At 35.4% G+C, this 18,927-nt stretch overlaps 1 protein-coding gene across 1 annotated transcript; it reads left to right on the top strand.

Annotated features, from left to right (window-relative positions):
* Positions 1-7,036: 7,036 nt before the first annotated feature.
* LOC130804497 (uncharacterized) lies at positions 7,037-18,047 on the top strand. The gene is made up of 10 exons (XM_057668953.1): positions 7,037-7,301; positions 8,705-8,936; positions 9,517-9,615; positions 10,027-10,196; positions 10,551-10,684; positions 10,796-10,973; positions 11,433-11,991; positions 12,574-12,686; positions 12,765-13,008; positions 17,022-18,047. Exons 1-10 carry the CDS (start codon positions 7,240-7,242, stop codon positions 17,241-17,243), a joined length of 2,013 nt encoding a protein of 670 aa, XP_057524936.1. The 5' UTR covers positions 7,037-7,239; the 3' UTR covers positions 17,244-18,047.
* The last annotated feature ends 880 nt before the right edge of the window (positions 18,048-18,927 follow it).

The raw sequence follows: 18,927 nt of genomic DNA, 5'->3' as shown, positions 1-18,927 counted from the left end.
AAAAGACCTTAATTCTTCATCTTCTTCTGAGTATTTACAGGCATATATAATTACATTTATCATCTAATTTAGGAAGGAAATAAGGACTGAATAAAAAAATTCCTAAAATACAATATACTGATTTCTAATGAATATTCTTGATTTTATTTGATTTCCTATTGATTTCCTACACTCCCCCTCAAGTTAGGTCGTAGGATTGCGAGACCTAGCTTGCATATGGTGCTGTTGAATGTCTCTGTAGAAACAACTTTAGTTAGAATATCTGCAAGTTGTTCTTTAGACCGAACGAACTGGAGATCGATAACACCTTTCTCTAGTTTTTCTTTGATGAAGTGTCGATCAATTTCCACGTGTTTTGTTCAATCATGTTGTACTGGATTACCGGAGATGCTGATGGCTGCTTGATTATCACAGAACATTTTACATGGTCTTTTCTGTGGAAAGGTTAATTCCCCAAGAAGTCTCTTGATCCATAGAATTTCAGTGATACCTTTTGCGATCCCCCGGAACTCAGCTTCTGCACTAGACAGTGCTACTACCTTTTGTTTCTTGCTTTTCCAAGTGACTAGATTTCCTCCAACTAGGGTAAAATATCCTGAAGTTGATTTTCTGTCGTCTCTATCACCGGCCCAATCTGCATCTGTATAAGCTAGGAGATCCAAATTATCATTCTTTCGAAACAAAAGCCCCCTGTTGTTGGTTTTCTTCAGATATCTCAGTATTCGCATAACAGCAGTCATATGATGGATTTGTGGTTTGTTCATAAATCTGCTGACTACATCTACTGCATATGCGATATCCGGCCTAGTATGTGAGAGATAAATGAGTTTTCCTACCAATCTCCTGTAACGGTCATGATCTGTGGGCTTTTCTCCTTCAATTATCTGTAACCTATGGTTTGTTGTAATGGGTGTAACTGCAGGTTTACAATCAAGCATGCCGGTTTCTGCCAAGAGATCTAGGATGTATTTTCTTTGGCTAATGAAAATTCCCCTTTTTGATCGTAAAACTTCAATGCCAAGAAAGTATTTTAGATTTCCCAAGTCTTTCATGTCAAATTCTCCTGACAGTTTTTTCTTCAATATCTGTATCTCATCTGTATCATCACCTGTGATCACCATATCATCCACATAGATGATTAGACATGTAATTCGATCTTTTCTTTTCTTAAGGAACAATGTGTGATATGAATTACTTTGTGTGTATCCAAACTTCTTCATAGCAGATGTAAACTTCCCAAACCATGCACGAGGAGATTATTTGAGACCATATAGAGCTTTCTTGAGTCTACACCCCTCTTTTATGTTGTATGTTTCTGAGAATCCTGGAGGAGGTTTCATGTACACTTCTTCTTCTAGTTCACCATGTAAGAATGCATTTTTTACATCAAATTGGTGTAAGGGCCAATTTTTGTTTGCTGCTATCGAGAAAAGAACCCGGATGGTATCAATCTTGGCTACTGGTGAGAAAGTCTCAGAATAGTCTACACCGTATGTTTGAGTATATCCCTTTGCTACAAGTCGAGCTTTGTAACGCTCAATGGTTCCATCTGCATGATATTTGATAGTAAACACCCATTTGCAGCCTATTGCCTTTTTCCCTTTGGGTAGCTCACATTTTTCCCAAGTTTCATTCTTGAGAAGTGCAGATATTTCCTCCTCCATTGCCTTTTTCCACTTAGGATTTTGAAGAGCCTCTTCCACATTTCTGGGTATCTTATTGGAGTACAGAGATGCGTTAAAGGCTAATGCCACCTGAGCTAGAGATTCAACATTGTTTCTGTCTGTGGGATATCGAGATCGTTTTGTCATATTCTGGATCATACCTCTTTGGGGGAACACCCCTTGTTTTCCTCGGAGGTAATTCATACCTGTTAGACATCTCAACACCCTGATCATTATTAATTTCAACACTGAATTTTGTATCTTCATTATCAACACTGAATTCTGTATCTTCATTATCAACCATCATATATCAGAAGTATTACCCATTACCTCAGGTGATTCAGGAGAATCAGGATGCTCAGGAGCAGGAGTGAACTGGAGAGTAAGACGTTCAAGGGTTTCAGAGGCAGTGTCGGTGGTGTAACCTACTTGCTCTTTTGGATCTATCCTACTTGGACTTATGAGCCAGCTTAGATCCTCACTACGATTCTCCCCCTGAGATCGAAGCGGGGAAAAATAATAGGAATCCTCAAAGAACTCACAATCTAAAGTCACATACATCCGGTGAGAAATGGGATCAAAACATCGATATCCCTTTTGTGTAGTACCATATCCAACTAAAAACACATTTGACAGCCCGGGGTTCAAGTTTGCTACGACTCCGTGAGGGTAGATGAACATACACAACACACCCAAAAACCCGAGGAAGAAGAGAATGGGAAGAGGGGACTTCATGATGTGTTTTAAGAGTATTAAGGGGAGTTTGGAAGTTTAGGGATTTGGTGGGAAGACGATTGGTTAGGTAGTTGGCGGTGGCAAGAGCTTTTGGCCAATAAGATGCAGGAACCCGAGATTCAAGCATGAGAGCCCGAGTAATCTCAAGAAGAGTTCTATTTTTTCGCTCAGCCACACCATTTTGTTGGGGAGTATCGGGACATGTAGTTTGGTGTATAAGGCCATGATCATTAGCAAATTGTTTCATGTTTAGACCTTTATGACCAGCCTCATCCACATAGTATAATCCTCCTCTCTCAGTACCACGCCCAATGATCGCTCCTGTCTGAGCATCCTGCACATTACAACCAGTAGAGGTCATGAGAACAGTACAATGTAATTCCTTGGTTAACTGACTAATAGACAGAAGTTTATGTGTTAATTTCGGAATTAAAAGACAATTATTAAGTTGTAGAGAAGGGGAAATAGCAACCGATCCAGCTTTAGTAACATTAACAAAATCACCATTCGCAATCTGGATTTTATGACGAGGAGTATGCGTTTGAGAGATGAGATCACTCGGGTCATAAGTCATTGTATCAGTTGCCCCACAGTCAAAAATCCATGTACAAGTATTCTCTTTTTCACAAAATAAACCTTTGGGATTAGGTAGAATTGGGACGGGTTTATTATGTGGGTCGGTTAAGTGAGTGGGCTTGGGTTTTTTAATGCGGGCCGGATAAGGATTAGGTTTAACCCTAGGCTCCCTATAAAAGGGAGTATTTAGGGAAAGTGACTCCCCCCCTTTTCTCTCTCTTCCTCCGTCCTTCTCTTTGCTTCTGGTCTCTTCTTCACTATTCGAGTCCCTTCTGGACTCTTCCCTGTTTTCCTGATTTCTGGGCTGTTCACTGTAATCTTTCTTATCACTTGCATTACCTGTCGGATTTTGGACGTTGATGATGTTCTCAGTTGGTGTTTGCCGGTGACTGGAGAGATCAGTGGCTAGATTAGCCTTGCCGCCGGTACGGGAAGTCGTGGCCTTGGTGGCGGCTCTTCGAAGCTTGTGTTCTTCCCACCATTCCGGGTACCCAATTAGCTTGAAACATCCCTCTTTTGTGTGCTTTGAACCGCCACAGTGGGTGCACTTGAGGTATGTCCGATCTCCATTATCACGCCGGAGTGAAGTTTCTGACCGGCCTCTGATTGCAAGCCCCTTACCAATCTCTGAAGGATTTCCTCCTAATGATGAGGTGGTACTCATGATACCACGTCGTGCTAATTCTCGACGAATCATGGCGTACGCCATTTCAATAGTGGGTAAAGGGTCTTGATTTAGTAACTGTCTTCTTTCTGCGTCTAGATTGTCATTTATGCCGGCCAAAAACTGATAGAGCCTTTGTCTCTGGATGAATGAATTGAATGTTGTGATATCTGCAGAACATTTCATCGGATTTGGCATCCGTCGATCGATTTCTTTCCAGAGTGTGTTAAGCTTGCCGTAATACACTTCGATTGTGTCATTGTTTTGTTTAAGGTTTGCTGCTTTACTACTAAGGTCGAAAATTTGTAATTCATCCCTTCCACTGCTTAAGAGTGTTTCAATCCCTTTCTAGAGTTCCCACGCAGTAGTATAATCAAGAAATTGATTTACTAGGTCTGAATCAATATTGGCTATAATCCAAGATAAAACTATTGAGTCCCTTTGTTTTAATTGTATGTAATTTGAGGTTGTGGGCTCGGGAGGTACGTCGATGATGTGACTGAGACGTCCTCTGCCCTCGATAGCGATTTGAATAAGTTTACACCATTTGGTGTAATTGTGGTATGTTAATTTTTCGGCGACTCGTAAGTCAGTTGTTTGTGGTTCGTTTGTGGAATTGGTTTATTTGTTTAATTGCTGGAAATATTGGAACATTTGTTCCATTTGAGCAACTGAGATAAGCTGCTGGTTTGTGTTTTGGTTTTCGTCTGCCATTGTAGGTAAGAAGGTAGATGATGAGTCCTTCAAAGGTTTATGGGGTTTTTCTGGATCTGAATTCTAAGGCTCTGATACCATGAGAATTAGTACGGAAGCATTTTTGGTTGTAAAAGACCTTAATTCTTCATCTTCTTCTGAGTATTTACAGGCATATATAATTACATTTATCATCTAATTTAGGAAGGAAATAAGGACTGAATAAAACAATTCCTAAAATACAATATACTGATTTCTAATGAATATTCTTGATTTTATTTGATTTCCTATTGATTTCCTACATTACTCTACCCCATCATCAATCATCATCTTGACTCTTCTATGTAGGATAATTTATACTTTGTAGGGATATTTAAGGGTTTTCTCTTTCTATTCTAATATGCATTATCTTCTATTTAAGGGATATTTAAGGATATTTAAGGGATAGTTTCTACACTAGTATCTAACTAATAATGTTATTCATTATGTTTGGATTCATGTTCAACCTTTTTAAAGTTGAGGAGCTTCTCTCTCAAAAAAGTTATATTGAAAATTTGTTTTTATTGAAGCATTAATGAAGTTGTATGTGGTTAAATTTTAAAAGGCTTAAGACTATGAGTAATCTTTCAATTAGTCTATAAAATTAAATTGTAATACCTTTATAATATATGTAATATCAACTATTGGTATATTTACAATCGTTTTCAACACAGCTAAAACGAGCGCAAATTTGTTTTCTTACTATGAAATAAATTAAGATTCATAAATTACTTTTAAGAAGGTTTTATATATTTAACGGTTCATGCCAACCACATAATCTCTTTAAAGCACTATCAATAGGGTAATATAGACTTTTACCCTATAGAGCACTGAAATAATGAGTTATAATTTCCGTCACATTTAATATGTTAGATTTTTTTATATAAAAAATTTCAAAAATCAATTAAATTTGTATGTATAGAGTAAAAATTTCTAATATAGTAATAAATTTATAAATATGTCAAAAATTATGCTCTGTTCCTTTTTATTTGTTCACTTTACTTTTTACACGTATTTTAAAGCAAAATTTGTGTTTTAACATCTCTAAGTACTGTACGGACAAAAAAGTTTCTAAAATTATGTATGAAAAAACTTTATATCAAGACGAATCTAACAAAATCTCACATGAATATATTTTATCTTCAATATATACTTTAAAAATCTAATTTATTTTTCTCACTGCTAAAGTGAAAAAACCTAAAGCGGACAAACAAAATGAATGAAGGGAGTATTATAATTAATATTCTCTCAATATATACTTTACTTTTTGCACGTATTTTAAAGCAAAATTTGTGCCTTAATATCTCTAGATACACACAAAAAAGTTTCTAAAAATTATATATTAAAAAACTTTGCATCAAGACGAATCTAACAAAAGGAACGAATGAAGTATTATAAATAATATTCTCCCAATTTTTATCACTATAAAAAATTAACATTTTATGTGAGAATGAGGGAGTATTAATTAAAATAAAATATCCCAAAAAATTAACAAAAAATTAGAAATCAAATCTTATCTTGATTGAAGCAAATACCACCTTTATAGATAGACAAGGTCGTACGATCAATTCTCACATAACTTAAACCTTCCCTTATCCTCCCTTTAATAAAAAGGAAAATTTACCCATTTAAGAGTTTCCTGTAATAATCCTAACTATCGATTAATCATGAATAATTCCATGTATTATTTCATTTAATCCGGAATGTTGTTGGATTACCTACTACCGATTTGTATTAATTATAATTTAATTTCTTTTTTTTTTCTTACCTTTTTACGTTAATTATTGTATAGCATTACCTTGAACCACCAACAATTTTTTCACATTCACTCCCTCCTACCAAGCCTACCATTGAAGAGGACCTCCATTTAAGCTTATTCTCGGTTTATTTCTGAGCTTAAAAAGAGTGTTTCACATGACAACGACACTAGATGGACTATGATTTTCGATGAACATCATGTACTATTTTTATACACCAAAGCTCCTTTTTTTCACATTTCAGCTACTGATTTCTAAAATCAAGTACTTATTTCAAGCATTTAAAGGATTGTTTTCGGTTACTTATTCAGAAATAAATCAGTTATTGATTTGATTTATGCTATTTTGGTTTATGAAATCAGTTACCGAAAGTTACATGGTTTGTGTTGTTTTAGTTTGTAATGTTTCCCTTGTAATTGAACTCCTATTTGAAGAATAATGGGAATAATTGATACTCTTCATGTCAGGAAAAAAGAATGAGATAGAAGATGATTTAAGAAACAAGGAAAAAAAAAATTAAAAGATAAACCATGAAATTACTGCTGAAACGATGAAAATAAGGAGTATTTAAGGAGGAAGAAGATAGTAGAGAACAATAGTCAAAAATGACCTACTGCAACTGGTCAAGAAAAACCCAACAATATTTCGGGTCAAATGAAACAATAGATAAGATTATTAATGGTTAATCAATAGTTAGAATTATTATAGAAAAATCGTAAATATATTGGATTATTTTGGATAAATTTTCCTAATAAAAAAGAAATTTCAAGTGATAACTTAAATTATTGGATTTTCCACATGATAGATAGATAAGTATTTTTTTAATCCACGTGGTGACCTTAAGTTTACAACTTTTATTTACGCTATTTTTCCCAACAAGATGATTTTATTTACTCGAGTAGGGAGTTGCATGTAGGGCATGTGGCATTGAATGGTAGAGAAATAACTCATTCTTCCATCGTTTTGGCTTTTGCTTTTTGATGCCACGATCCTGCACGCATTCGGATGTTCCCTTCCGTTTCTCCATTTTCGTCCCTTACGCTTAACTCACGTTCTATTTCATTGAATTTAATTTAATTTTTCTGTTATTTCTGTTGATGATCAAGTGAAGATGATGATCAGCCTGAGCAATCTCTCTTCCACCGCCATTTCTGTCATTCACCGATGTGCTCTGTATTCTTCTCTTCTTTATTTGTCTTTTTTTATCATTGATTAATGATAATGATGATTCTCATATATATTACATCCTTAATTCGTTTCATTCATTTGATTTTGATCGTATTTTGAACATATTTTTTCGTCTGTTACTTGTATTTATCTCGTATGATGTTCGGCAAAGATACCTAAAATCGCAGAAACAGAAATAGGAAGATACAATAATGGAATTTGTGTTTATGCACAAGTTTTGTAACGTTCCGTTATTGTAAATGCTTTTTTTATTTTTTTCATATGTAATGAAAATGGTAGAAGGATAGATTGCCATAAACAGATCATGACCCAGTCTTTTCATATACCGATATGCATACATGATGATGGATTGACAGAACTATAATAAACTGACTTTATTCAAGATGATGGAGTGGCTTTCCGACCGTTTAGTTGTGATCAGGTTTAGCTCACGGGGTAATGTATGATAATATTGAATTTAATGGAGAAACAGTAAAATCAAAAACGAAAAATTGTATGAGTTAGAGAAGTTATTAATTGGAACTTTGAGGAGTTTAGAAGATGTTAAGAAAAGATAGGCCGAAGATAGATATAGATAACAAGAGGAATGACAAAAAAAATCTGAAGGGATATATGGCGATAAAAAGGTTTGTCCGGTGCACAAAGCGTCCCCGCGGAACGAGATTCGGGTAAGGGTCCACCACAGGGTGTAATGGAGGCAGACCTTACGGGCCCATGACCTTTCATTCACACCGCGACATAACTGGTGTGCCAAGGCTCCCCTTTAAGGCATGTAAGATGATATATATAGAAACTAATGTAGGAGGAGGAGGAGAATATATGGAATGACATTTCCAATTGATGTTCTTGGGTGTAGATTAGTATTTCCTTTGTCCCCATGAAATAACACTTTTTTATGTATAACAATATTAGTTTGTACGTAGCCAATGAATAACATAAAATACAAGTGAGGAGAAGAAAAGTGTGAATGAGATGAAGAGAAATGATAAGTTCGTACTACGTAGATGAGGTTAAAAGAAAAAGAGTGAGATCATTCCTAAAAAAAGTGTGTAAAGTGGCACAAAGCTAAATAAAAATAAGAGCTAGGGACAGAGGGAGTATTACAGAAGGAAACATTAGAGTATATTCTTTGTTAGTGATGATATCATATGTTGCATACTCGCATTGTTTTATTTGATTCATGTAACTGTATGATTCTGTATAATTGGTAAGACTGGTTACTTAGGTATCAAAACTCCATTGTTTCCTCGTGTGCGGTTTAGTAATCAACTTATGTCTGACACTAACGACTTTTTTCGTCATTTAGTTTTGTTGGTCATGTTTGATTTCTATTTAAATCTCAAGAGAAACTGAGCAAGTTCTTAAGCTTTAATGCGTTTCTTTGCTAGAAAATTACACACTTCGGAAGATGCTTTGCTGGAAGAATACCAAGGAGTATGGAGACCAGAGATGGGCGAGTATTCAAGGAAATTAGTGGAGTACTGCTGTTCAAAAGCTTTAAGACATGGACCAGCTTGTGGGATAGAAGAATCTATTAGTGATAGCTCCTTTAGCCGCTTGACATTTGATATGATGCTAGCTTGGCAGATGCCAAGTTCTGCCGATGAAAGTGCATTCAAAGTATGCATTCTTACATTTTTAGTATTGCGTCTATAGTTTATTTTATCTATTATTACTTGCTTTTGGATTTATATTATATCTATAAAACAATATACTGGTGCTGCAAATAAGTTAGCATGGGTATTCTAATGTAATCTTTGAATTATTAGAGTGAAAACATGTGTTAGAGTAGGATATCTTAATGTTAGTCAACATCGTATTGCAAAGGCTTATCATTAAATATTTTCTCTATAGTGAACTATTGGTGTCTGTTCATGTCAGAATGTAAAAAATTCAGCTGCACCTTGTAAGTGGAACGGGTATGAAGCTTGTCATTTGCATGTATGATGGATATGAGAGACCTTTGAGTTTATCATTACTAACTTGTCATGATGCATGATGTTTTGTAGATTTGCATTGGTCATTGGTTGTTTTGACGATTTTACCATATTATACAAATATACAAGTTATGCTATTGGAGTATTTTAATTTTCTTGGAAATCCCTTGTGGAGCTATGTAAAATATATATTTTGCAAAAAAGTTACAGCCATCTTATGGTGGATACTGAATACCAACTTTCCTGCCTGTATTATTTTACAGGAATCTGTGGGTAAAGAGAAGGAAGAGAAGAAACTACTTAAAGTTTCTCCACCCCATGAAGATGTGTCATTATTCTATTCTGACATCATGCCTCTTCTTGTAAGACTCCACATTAGCAATTTATGAAATACTATTAAATACTTCTTCCGTGTCTTTTTACTTGCAATACGTCTCCAAACCCGCATGTCAATGCACATTTTAAATTGCTAATATGTCTAGCTATATATAAGTGAAAATTATTAAAAAGATAATTTATTGAAATTAAATATTAAGATGAATCTAACAAGCGTTACACATGACTATTTTTTGTTTAAACTATTCACTAAACAAGGTCAAAGTATAATTTGTGAATAGTGTAAAAACTAAATAGTTGCAAGTAAAAAGAAATGGAGGAAGTTTCTATTAAGAATCATTCATCTGATTGCTGCATCATTGAAATTCACCTATAGCATAAATGTTCTCTAATAGAGTCAAATGACTGAATTTTGAACAATGATATTGCATTGGTAGGTTGATGATGGACAAGCTGTTGAGGAAGATTCTTTTGTGTGGTTTGTGTCGATCTTCCCTTTGCCTGGAGATATTGTCAATGGTAGATTCATCTTTGAAACACTTACGGCACCTACAGCTAACCTTTTTTATTATCCAGCTTATGACAGGTTTCTCACGGAAATTGACAAGTGAGATTCCCATGCAATAACTGTTTATGTGATTCTGATTTCTGAATGTATAAGACTGTTGCCTTAATATTTCCAAATTAGAGGTGATATAACTACAACTACTTTTGACATTTTCTCTCATTTACGTATCTAATTGTCGTATTTCCATGAAAAGTCAACTGATAAATACAATGATATATTCTTTTCATGTGCTTCGAACCCACATTTTGTTTAATTTTGATTAGGCTTTTCCCTTATGATGAATGTGTACAATTATAGTTCATTGTGTAGAGTGACAAAGGGTGTTCTCGTTTTCATCAATATTTCACACCTCTGTTGGGGCAATATCTGTTTATTTATTTGGGTTAATTTTAGGTGCATGAAACACCTGCAAAAGCAAGAAACTCCAAAGGGGGCGCAATTTGCTGAGGATGAATATATATTACATGTTGAGGGAACTGCAAATAGCCAACGAGTGATACGCCATATTGGAGGAACAAGCTGGCCAGGTTTGCTAAGGGAATTAGATTACTTCAATTGTTTGTTTTACCTTCTAGTGATTAATAGAATTGTATTATTTAACTACCTGGGACACTCACTGTACCTACTGCTTTATTTAGGCAGACTGACACTTACAAATTATGCTCTATACTTTGAGGCCATGGGGTCTGTCAATTACGAAGATTCAATAAAAGTTGATCTCTCAACAAACGCTGAGCAAAGTGTGAAAGCAGCTAGTACAGGTCCATGGGGCGCTCCACTTTTTGACAAAGCCATGCTATATGAGTCATCTGAACTGTAAGACTTATTTTTGAAATCAACCTTTTTATAGCTTGCTGAAAAAATTCACTTTGGATATTATGGTGTGTAATCTGTATGACATTAAATTCAAAAACTTTGGATGTGTTTTATGCATGCATTGTACCTTCTTCCAACTTGCATTGCAAATATTGAATGATGTATAAATTGATCTTCTGAACAGATCTTACAGTTGTAGATAATTTTTAAGACCTTGGAATTATCATCAATATTAGAAGTCAAGGTCAGTGTGTATACTGTACTGGAAACACAATTTAAAAGTATTCATAAAAAGGTTGCATAATATATTTGGTATCATAATTAACATGACATGTTGAGTAATGAGAAGACCTAGAGTCTATGCAACTGATATCCAGCATCTGCTGGTTTGGGTACTTTCGGAACATCAGGGTATCTGCTTAAATTTCGTAATTGATGGTTTCGTAATTCCTATTATAGGACAGAAGGCATATTGCTGGAGTTCCCAGAATTAACCAGTTCTACTAGACGGGATCACTGGATCGCCTTAACGAAGGAAATTATTTTATTACACCAGTTCTTATCCAAACAGGAGTCGCTGTCTGCAAAGCAAAAGTGGGAAATGAATGCGAGGACAATTTTAGGCATCATAAGGCTCCATGGGGCAAGAGAAATGCTAAGAATGGCTCCTCCTTTACCACAAAGTTTTTTGATCTTTACATTATTTGAGGAACTTCCTAAAGGAGATTATATCATAGAAGAACTTGCAGAATCTCTTAAACTGATTGATACTGGTAAACAATGCAGTGCAAGTTCAATCCTCAGGAGTCTGAACATGTCTAATGAGATTGTGCCTGAAAAGGAGAGAGAATATCCAGACGTCATTGACTCATTAAATAGCCCTCATAAACAAAGTCTTGCATCACTGGACGAATCTGTGACCGAAGTGAGGGAACAAGCAAAAGAAATTAAGTCTGCGAAAGCTACTACAGAAGTTTTGAAAGAAGAGGGGGTTGTTGATAGTGGCCTTGTGCTTTTGGTGAGTGTGCCTCTAGACGATATTATTCTTGGTATCAAATGTTTTACTTCATTCCAGACTATTTTTAGTTTTTATTATCATTTATTTCTTCTATTTTCTGCTTTTACGAGCCGCTAATGGAGCAATCACAAACATGCCTTGTACTCGTACATGGAGCTGCAGATATTTTCATGGACTTTTTTTTGCAAAACCTCACTTCAAACTTCTACAATTGTCCATTATGAAAAAGATTGAGCTCTTTTTTGTTTAAGATGTAGGTCAGTCATTGAGAAGTTTTTTCCTAGGATATGAATGGCATTCATGGTATGAACGTTGTGTCACAAGTGTTGATTGGTAGATAATGCAATCTTAACAATAAAAAACGCTATAAAAGCTAGGGCATATCCTTTTAAGTCTATGAATCCAGTGTGTCGGTTTCTAATTTTGCTAAAATTAGAAGTAACAGGTGATGCTACACTTTCAAGTTTCACCATTGCTATATAATTTGCTATAAGACTTTGTTTATTCTGCTGCGTTTATTCCTAGTTCAAATAATGCATTTTGATTGACCTTCAATTTAATTAACAAACATCAAATTTCCAGGAGCTCTTGAAGCCATTGAAAAGAAGTCAGGTTTGGCTCCAAGAAGTACTGGCATGGGAAAGGCCAGGTGCCACCATGAACTTGATTGCTGCTATTCTCTTCATAACCTACAAGTAATTTTCTCTATGATGATCAATTAGTAATTGCATATTTAGTACTGTTGATTTGCTTCTCAGCAGTTTCAATTGTAGGGAGTGGATCGGGAAGGCGTTGGCTACTATCCTGTTATGGGCAACCTATGAAATGTTGCGAGCAAGACAACGAAGGATAGGAGACAAGTACAATAAAGTAGTCGTGCGCACTGCCTCGGATCAGACTGCGATGGAGAGCATTGTTTCAGCACAGAAAGGGCTACAAAACGCTCATGATTTGGTTCAGCACGTCAATATTGCAATACTTAAGATCTACTCTATATTGGTTTCTAGGGCGCCCAAGGTACTTGTTTCTTTGATAATGTTCCTGCCTTCTTTGCATTTGTACAAATGAGTATACTTTTTAAGTTTTAACTATGAGCAGCAGTATAAGATCGCTGTTATGTGACCTCGTGTGTGGCAGGCAGTAAGTTACAATTAAATGTCTAATCATGCACGGTGAATCTAAATCAGATAATCATATGCTTTCAAACTCTGAAACATAAAATTAAATCAAAAAAAAAAAAAACTGAAACAAGATTCGTCTAGAATCAAATACCTGTCCAGTATTGGTAAACTTAATCCATGCAAACTTTACCAGTATGTGTAGTTAAATTGGACCCGTTACTCAATAAGCAAAGAAGAAGAGTAAATAGTACCAATGAGAATAAACCACCAAGAACACACACACGGCAAGAACACACACAAACACAAGTGTTTTATAGGTATCTTTGATATCACTTAGAATAAAAACCAATTGGTTTTAGTAGTGAGCCTCCTTTGAACTTATAAAGTAATCGTTACCTCTTCTCCTCCTTGTTTGGGTTGCCCAAGCCCATTTTCTGAATTCTATCATAGTATTAGAGTCCAGTTTGTTGTTGAGCCTTCATAACTGGGAATTTAATTTTACCACTGATTAAGGGGCCTTTGATTGGATGTTCATCTCACTGAGGTTTGTAATTCTTCTGGTGGGTTAAATTCTAAGGACACTTACATGTGAGGGCGAGTCTTAAAGTGCTCATTTGTTACCCACATCTGGGTTGCGTTACATCAGAGAAAGAGAAGAGTATACATCTATAAACTAAATATCTTCAATGGTGTTTGCACACAAAGAAATTGGCCAATTTTAACATACAACTAAATAAAAACTCTGAAATTTGCTCCAATTTAAACTCAAAAGATCTTCAATGGTGTTTGCTCACAAAGCAGTTCTCAGGATTTTGGTTACACAACCCTAGAATGAAGCTTTTACACAACTTTTCATGCTTTCCTCCTTCCTCTAATGCCTTCCTTATAGTTTCTAAAAGTTTCGAGGCATCAAATATTGGATTTCCCAAGGCTTTCATGTGTGCTTGGCACAGAGCTCGATGTTTTGAGCATAATTTTGCTAGTCTGAGGCTCCGAACACTTCAAATTCGTCCGACGTGTTTTTCGGTGGTGTCTCATGTCCATGCTCATGCTAGAATCAACTTGCTCGCCCATTGCAGCTTGATGCTCACACAATGTGCTCTCACTCAATTAGATAGACACTCATCCAAGAACTTTGCTGGTTCAACTATTTTCTAGTCTAGCTATTGTCTCACGCGGCTCGCTCTTTTAAGCAACCTCCTCACCATTTCTTTCGTCTGCTACCAGTAGTTCACACTTGCTCACCTAAAAGCCACACAGAAGTTCACTATATTGCCTGCCACTCTTGGCTAGCCATGCTTATTTGCGTTCTCAGTTGAACTCAGCGAGCTAACCACTAGTTCGTCTGAGATCATCCTCACTAGATAAATTGGCTCTTAAGTATCAATCTCCCGGTTCAATCAAATCTTGACCTCTCATGCAATGGCACCCTCCTGTTTGACCACGTCTTCCATCACCAATTTTGTGGCATAAGCAACCACCACCACTTTGCAGCACATACAAGTTGCTCTTGCTCTGCTTACCTCTCATCAGCACCATATCTTATGAGGTTCACAAATCCACTAGTAGAATACCGTTTCTGTCTAGTCTATCAAGTGATATGAGGTTCCTCTTAAATATGAGCTTTTACCTCCTTCAAATAGCTTTCTTTTTACCCATGATGTAGAATTACTTACCTCCCAACACCTGTATTACTTTATATTTCTCTCCCTCTTTATATTTCCTTATATACATCCTTAATTCTCCCCTTTAGTATCCCTTTCATTTCTCTCTAATTTTCATGCTAGGAACCAAAAATAGGAAATCTAATCTACCTTTATTGGTGCCTTTAGGGATGCACATGGTCCAATTTGGTTTGATGTGACACTAAAATCAGATCAAACCTTTAAATGCAAAGACCAAACGAGACCATACCATTCTACAATGGTCTGATCTAGTCAGCGACTTTTTGCTTTTTAAATTTTTTTTCTTAAGATAATGTATTTATTTACGTAGAGATTTTGCACCTTCAATTGAATCTACTTAATTCGTTATTACCATTTAAAATATGATGTAATTTATAATATCAAAAAAACTTAAATTGCAATGGACAGAAACATGAAGTATGTAAAATGTAAAGTAAAGCACATGTTTTTAATTGAGAAAATTCGATTAGTATAGATAGAAACGTGTTGAGTCAAGCTTCAAATCTCACGTGAGTTCGATCACCTTGTTGCTTACTCTTTGGCTTGCCCGTTTGTTGCTTACTCTTTGGCTTGCCCGTTTGAAAACGAAGTTTTGAGTGGAAAAAAGTATGAGAGCATATGCTTTGGGTCACTAAATGAAGTGCTGAGTGATGATGTTTTGGTGTGTCTTGGTGAAGACAAGGCACAAGTGAAGAGATGCCCAAGAAGTGCAGCTGTTGGCTCGAAGTTCTGTGGGTACTGAAGCCTGATCGACTGGTCGAGCAAATATGGCTCGATCGAGCAGCTTCATCAGGGAAGGCAGTAGGCTCTGGATCATGGCTCGACGGGTCGAGCAATTATGCTTGGGTCGAGTGGCTGCCATCACACGAAAACAGAAGGTTTCTGTTTTAATCACGGTTTTTTGTGGGCTTTTGTGGGTTTGTCCTAAGGCTCCCAAATATGTCATGGGACTAGGGTCTTAGGAGTTCATTAGGGTTTAAGAGAGAGTCTAATACCAAGAGTTGACTAAGGTTTTAGCCAAGAGAGTTTACTCCACTTGTATTAGGGCATTTGAGAGAGATTGACATCAAAGGTTCAATCTTTACTTCGAGAGGTTGTTCTTAAAGCTTGTAAGGTGAGTTATTAATGTATTGTTGAGTATATTAATGATAAAATACTTGTTTTGAAGGGGAGGTAGCCTTAGATACCTCATATTTCTCGTGTTTTTGCTTCTCCATTGTTGTGCTCTGTTTTTGGTGTTTTTCTTTGCATTTGTTTTGTGTTTGTTTCTTCCCCATTGTCATAGCTCATTCACAACAAAACATGAGTTATGTAAACCTAACAGAATCTTAACAGTCATTTTTTTTTGCAGTATCTCAATATTTAATAATTTGAAGTGACACTATCTTACTCAATATTTAATAAATCTAATTTACATTTTTGCTCTCAATTTGGGCTTGGTGATCAAACTATTTATACAAGTGCTATGTGTAATACTATGAATAGTATGTCTGAGATTAAAATTATATTAAAAGTTGGTCATGCAATATTAGGACCGAGTATTTCATTCCATATCCTACTTTAAAACAATTTTCATTCTCGTTTGGTCTAAAAAATAAAATTCAGGAGCAGACCGGAGACTTTAATTTTCAAAAAATTGAACCAGATCATTTAGACTGTGGACTAGACCAAATACTTAAACTTCAGTTTGGTTTGCGGTTTGGACCAAACTTTGTTCAAATCTAGTTGCCTAGGGGAATGCAGTTAAACAATAATTTTTCATCAAAGATGCTTTCCATCAAACGAACTGGAGCCATTAACCACCTCTCCCCATCCACAGTAAGAAGTCGAGATTTTTGAAGTTCACTTGACCAGCCACTTTGTAAACACATGTACATGACCCAACAAAGTCTTCATTGTTTTATCTAGGCAATTAGGCAAACCAGTAGAAAAGTCGTCATTTATATTTTAAGCTACTTGCATCTTTTCTCCTACCCTATAGTCGTGGATACAAAGGCAGATGAATTCCAAGCTATCCATTGGAAAATAGAAACATATTAAAAGGGCTATGATTTGGAGATAAAAAAAAATCAATCTAGAACTTTCTAAATGAAGTTGACATTTTCACCATTGGAGAAGAGAAACATTTCTGCCCTGTTCGTAACAATATATAGTTTTTATATGAAGTAATAATAGGTGTGTATACAAGATTATTTTCTTATGTTCTCTTCTCGTTTTTCGACAGCAAGCGAACACAGTGATGATGATTATGGTCGGAATTGCAGTGATTGTAGCTCTGATTCCATTAAAGTATATTATCATGACGGCCACCCTTTATCTCTTTGCAATGAACTCGCAAGTTTACAAGAACTTCATGGCAAGCGACAGTGGAAATCGTCGTTTAAAGGAATGGTGGGACTCCATTCCTGTTATTCCTGTGGAGTTGGTGGACGAGCCAGAAGAATAAAGAGCGTTTGTTAGTATGTTAGTTTTAAAAGGTTTAAAAGCGGTTCACTTTGGAGCTCAACTCTTCATATGTTCCCACTTCCACTCATTTTGCATCATATCGAATTATGATGTTAAAGAGTTTTCTCTCGACTCGAAATAAGGGGGACAGAGGAGTAATACTCTTTAAGTGAGGAGTACATATCAATAAGAACTCCTTTCTTATTCACTGCAAACTCAAGATATATGTAATTGCTATGTAGTTGTAGTTATATGCATTTTAATGTAACATGCTCCTGAATCTCTGTTTAATGTTGTTACTATTACACGCCAATTCACTAGGAGAGAAAAGCCAGATATTAGTTTCACATACAAAGGAGAAACATAAAAATGAAGGTAGATTAATTAAAGAATTGTGAAGACCAATAATTAGAATGGGGTACCATGTTGAATAAATTTTTGGAAAAATTACTAAAATTTACCTAATGTAAACTCTGTTATATGCATTTGTTTGTTATATTTATTTTCAGCTGGTCTCCTAGAGACCGTTTCTTAGAGAGATGTCTCTCAGGTCTATCCAGTAAAGTTTGATACCTACTCTTGTCTTCTTATTTTATATTTTTTTATTGGCCGATTCAATTAGAGATAGTTTTTTAAAGAGATCGTTTCCCACAAAAATTTATGGTTCATTTTACTTTTCTTTAACAATTCAATCTACCCCTTTGTATTGGCTATTGGTGCATTTTGTTCTCGGACCGTGGAAAATGGGTTGTTCCAAAGAGACTCCTCAAATAGAAGCAAGTGTCAGTTGGTGAAAGTTACTAAATTAGAGGTTACTCGCCTTACAGTGAACGAGAATTTGGAAGTTAAGTTCACTAGGCAGGTTCGCATTACTACTTTAAGAAAAACAATGATGTGATGTTGAAGATGAACTATGCACTCTTTATAACAAAACTTGTCATAAATTCGAAGATGCACAAGGGTGAGATTTAGAACAGATTGTATAAATTAACTATAAGGACGGTGAAAGTAAAGCCTACTAGTGTCTTCAAACTCATCCTAAGCTGATCTCACTAATGGTTAAAAATATTCTAAGGAAGAAAAAGAACATCATTACTTTCTTTTCTATTTTTGTTTTGGTATGGTTATATTTTAGTCTTTTGTAGTACTTTTCTTTCCAACTATGTATACATTTTTTTCGTGAAATAATAAAGAAACTTTTAAAGAAACTTGAATTTCTTTACGTAGTTGGAGTTAGGACATAATCATATCAATACATACACTTGCGTCCCGCTCATACATTTAAAGGTTTGCCAAGTCCCTAAAGTATTTGAATTATGAGCTTGGCTCATACGTTTAAAAGGTTTGCCAAGTCCTTAAGAAATTTGAGATTTTGGATATGGCTTTTACTTAGTTGATTTATCTTGTCAAAGAGCATTACTCTTTAGAAGGCTTCACATTATTATTTGACGTTACTTTGAACAAGCTAGACATGGATCAATTTTTCCTTAATATAGTTTTGCCTTCTTTAAATGATTGTTGCTAAGAATGACAATGAAACAAATTCAAATTAGATTTCTTATACTTCGACTTTGCTTAGAATAAATGACTTTTTATTACAAATTCAACCTAGATTGGGACTCGATTTTATTTGTATTTCAAATTTGTTCCTACTTGAACCGTGAGACATATGATTGAATCAGATT

The sequence above is a fragment of the Amaranthus tricolor genome, chromosome 17, assembly GCF_026212465.1.
Source record: "Amaranthus tricolor cultivar Red isolate AtriRed21 chromosome 17, ASM2621246v1, whole genome shotgun sequence".
Taxonomy (NCBI): domain Eukaryota; kingdom Viridiplantae; phylum Streptophyta; class Magnoliopsida; order Caryophyllales; family Amaranthaceae; genus Amaranthus; species Amaranthus tricolor.
The sequence above is the reverse complement of the archived record's forward strand: the minus strand, read 5'-3'. Positions and strand labels throughout refer to the sequence as shown.

Coding starts and splice junctions, on each gene's coding strand:
- LOC130804497 (XM_057668953.1), top strand. CDS start 7,240: ATGATGATCAGCCTGAGCAATCTCTCTTCCACCGCCATTTCTGTCATT. Junction 7,302..8,704: donor GTCATTCACCGATGTGCTCT/GTATTCTTCTCT, acceptor TTTCTTTGCTAG/AAAATTACACACTTCGGAAG. Junction 9,616..10,026: donor CTGACATCATGCCTCTTCTT/GTAAGACTCCAC, acceptor TTGCATTGGTAG/GTTGATGATGGACAAGCTGT.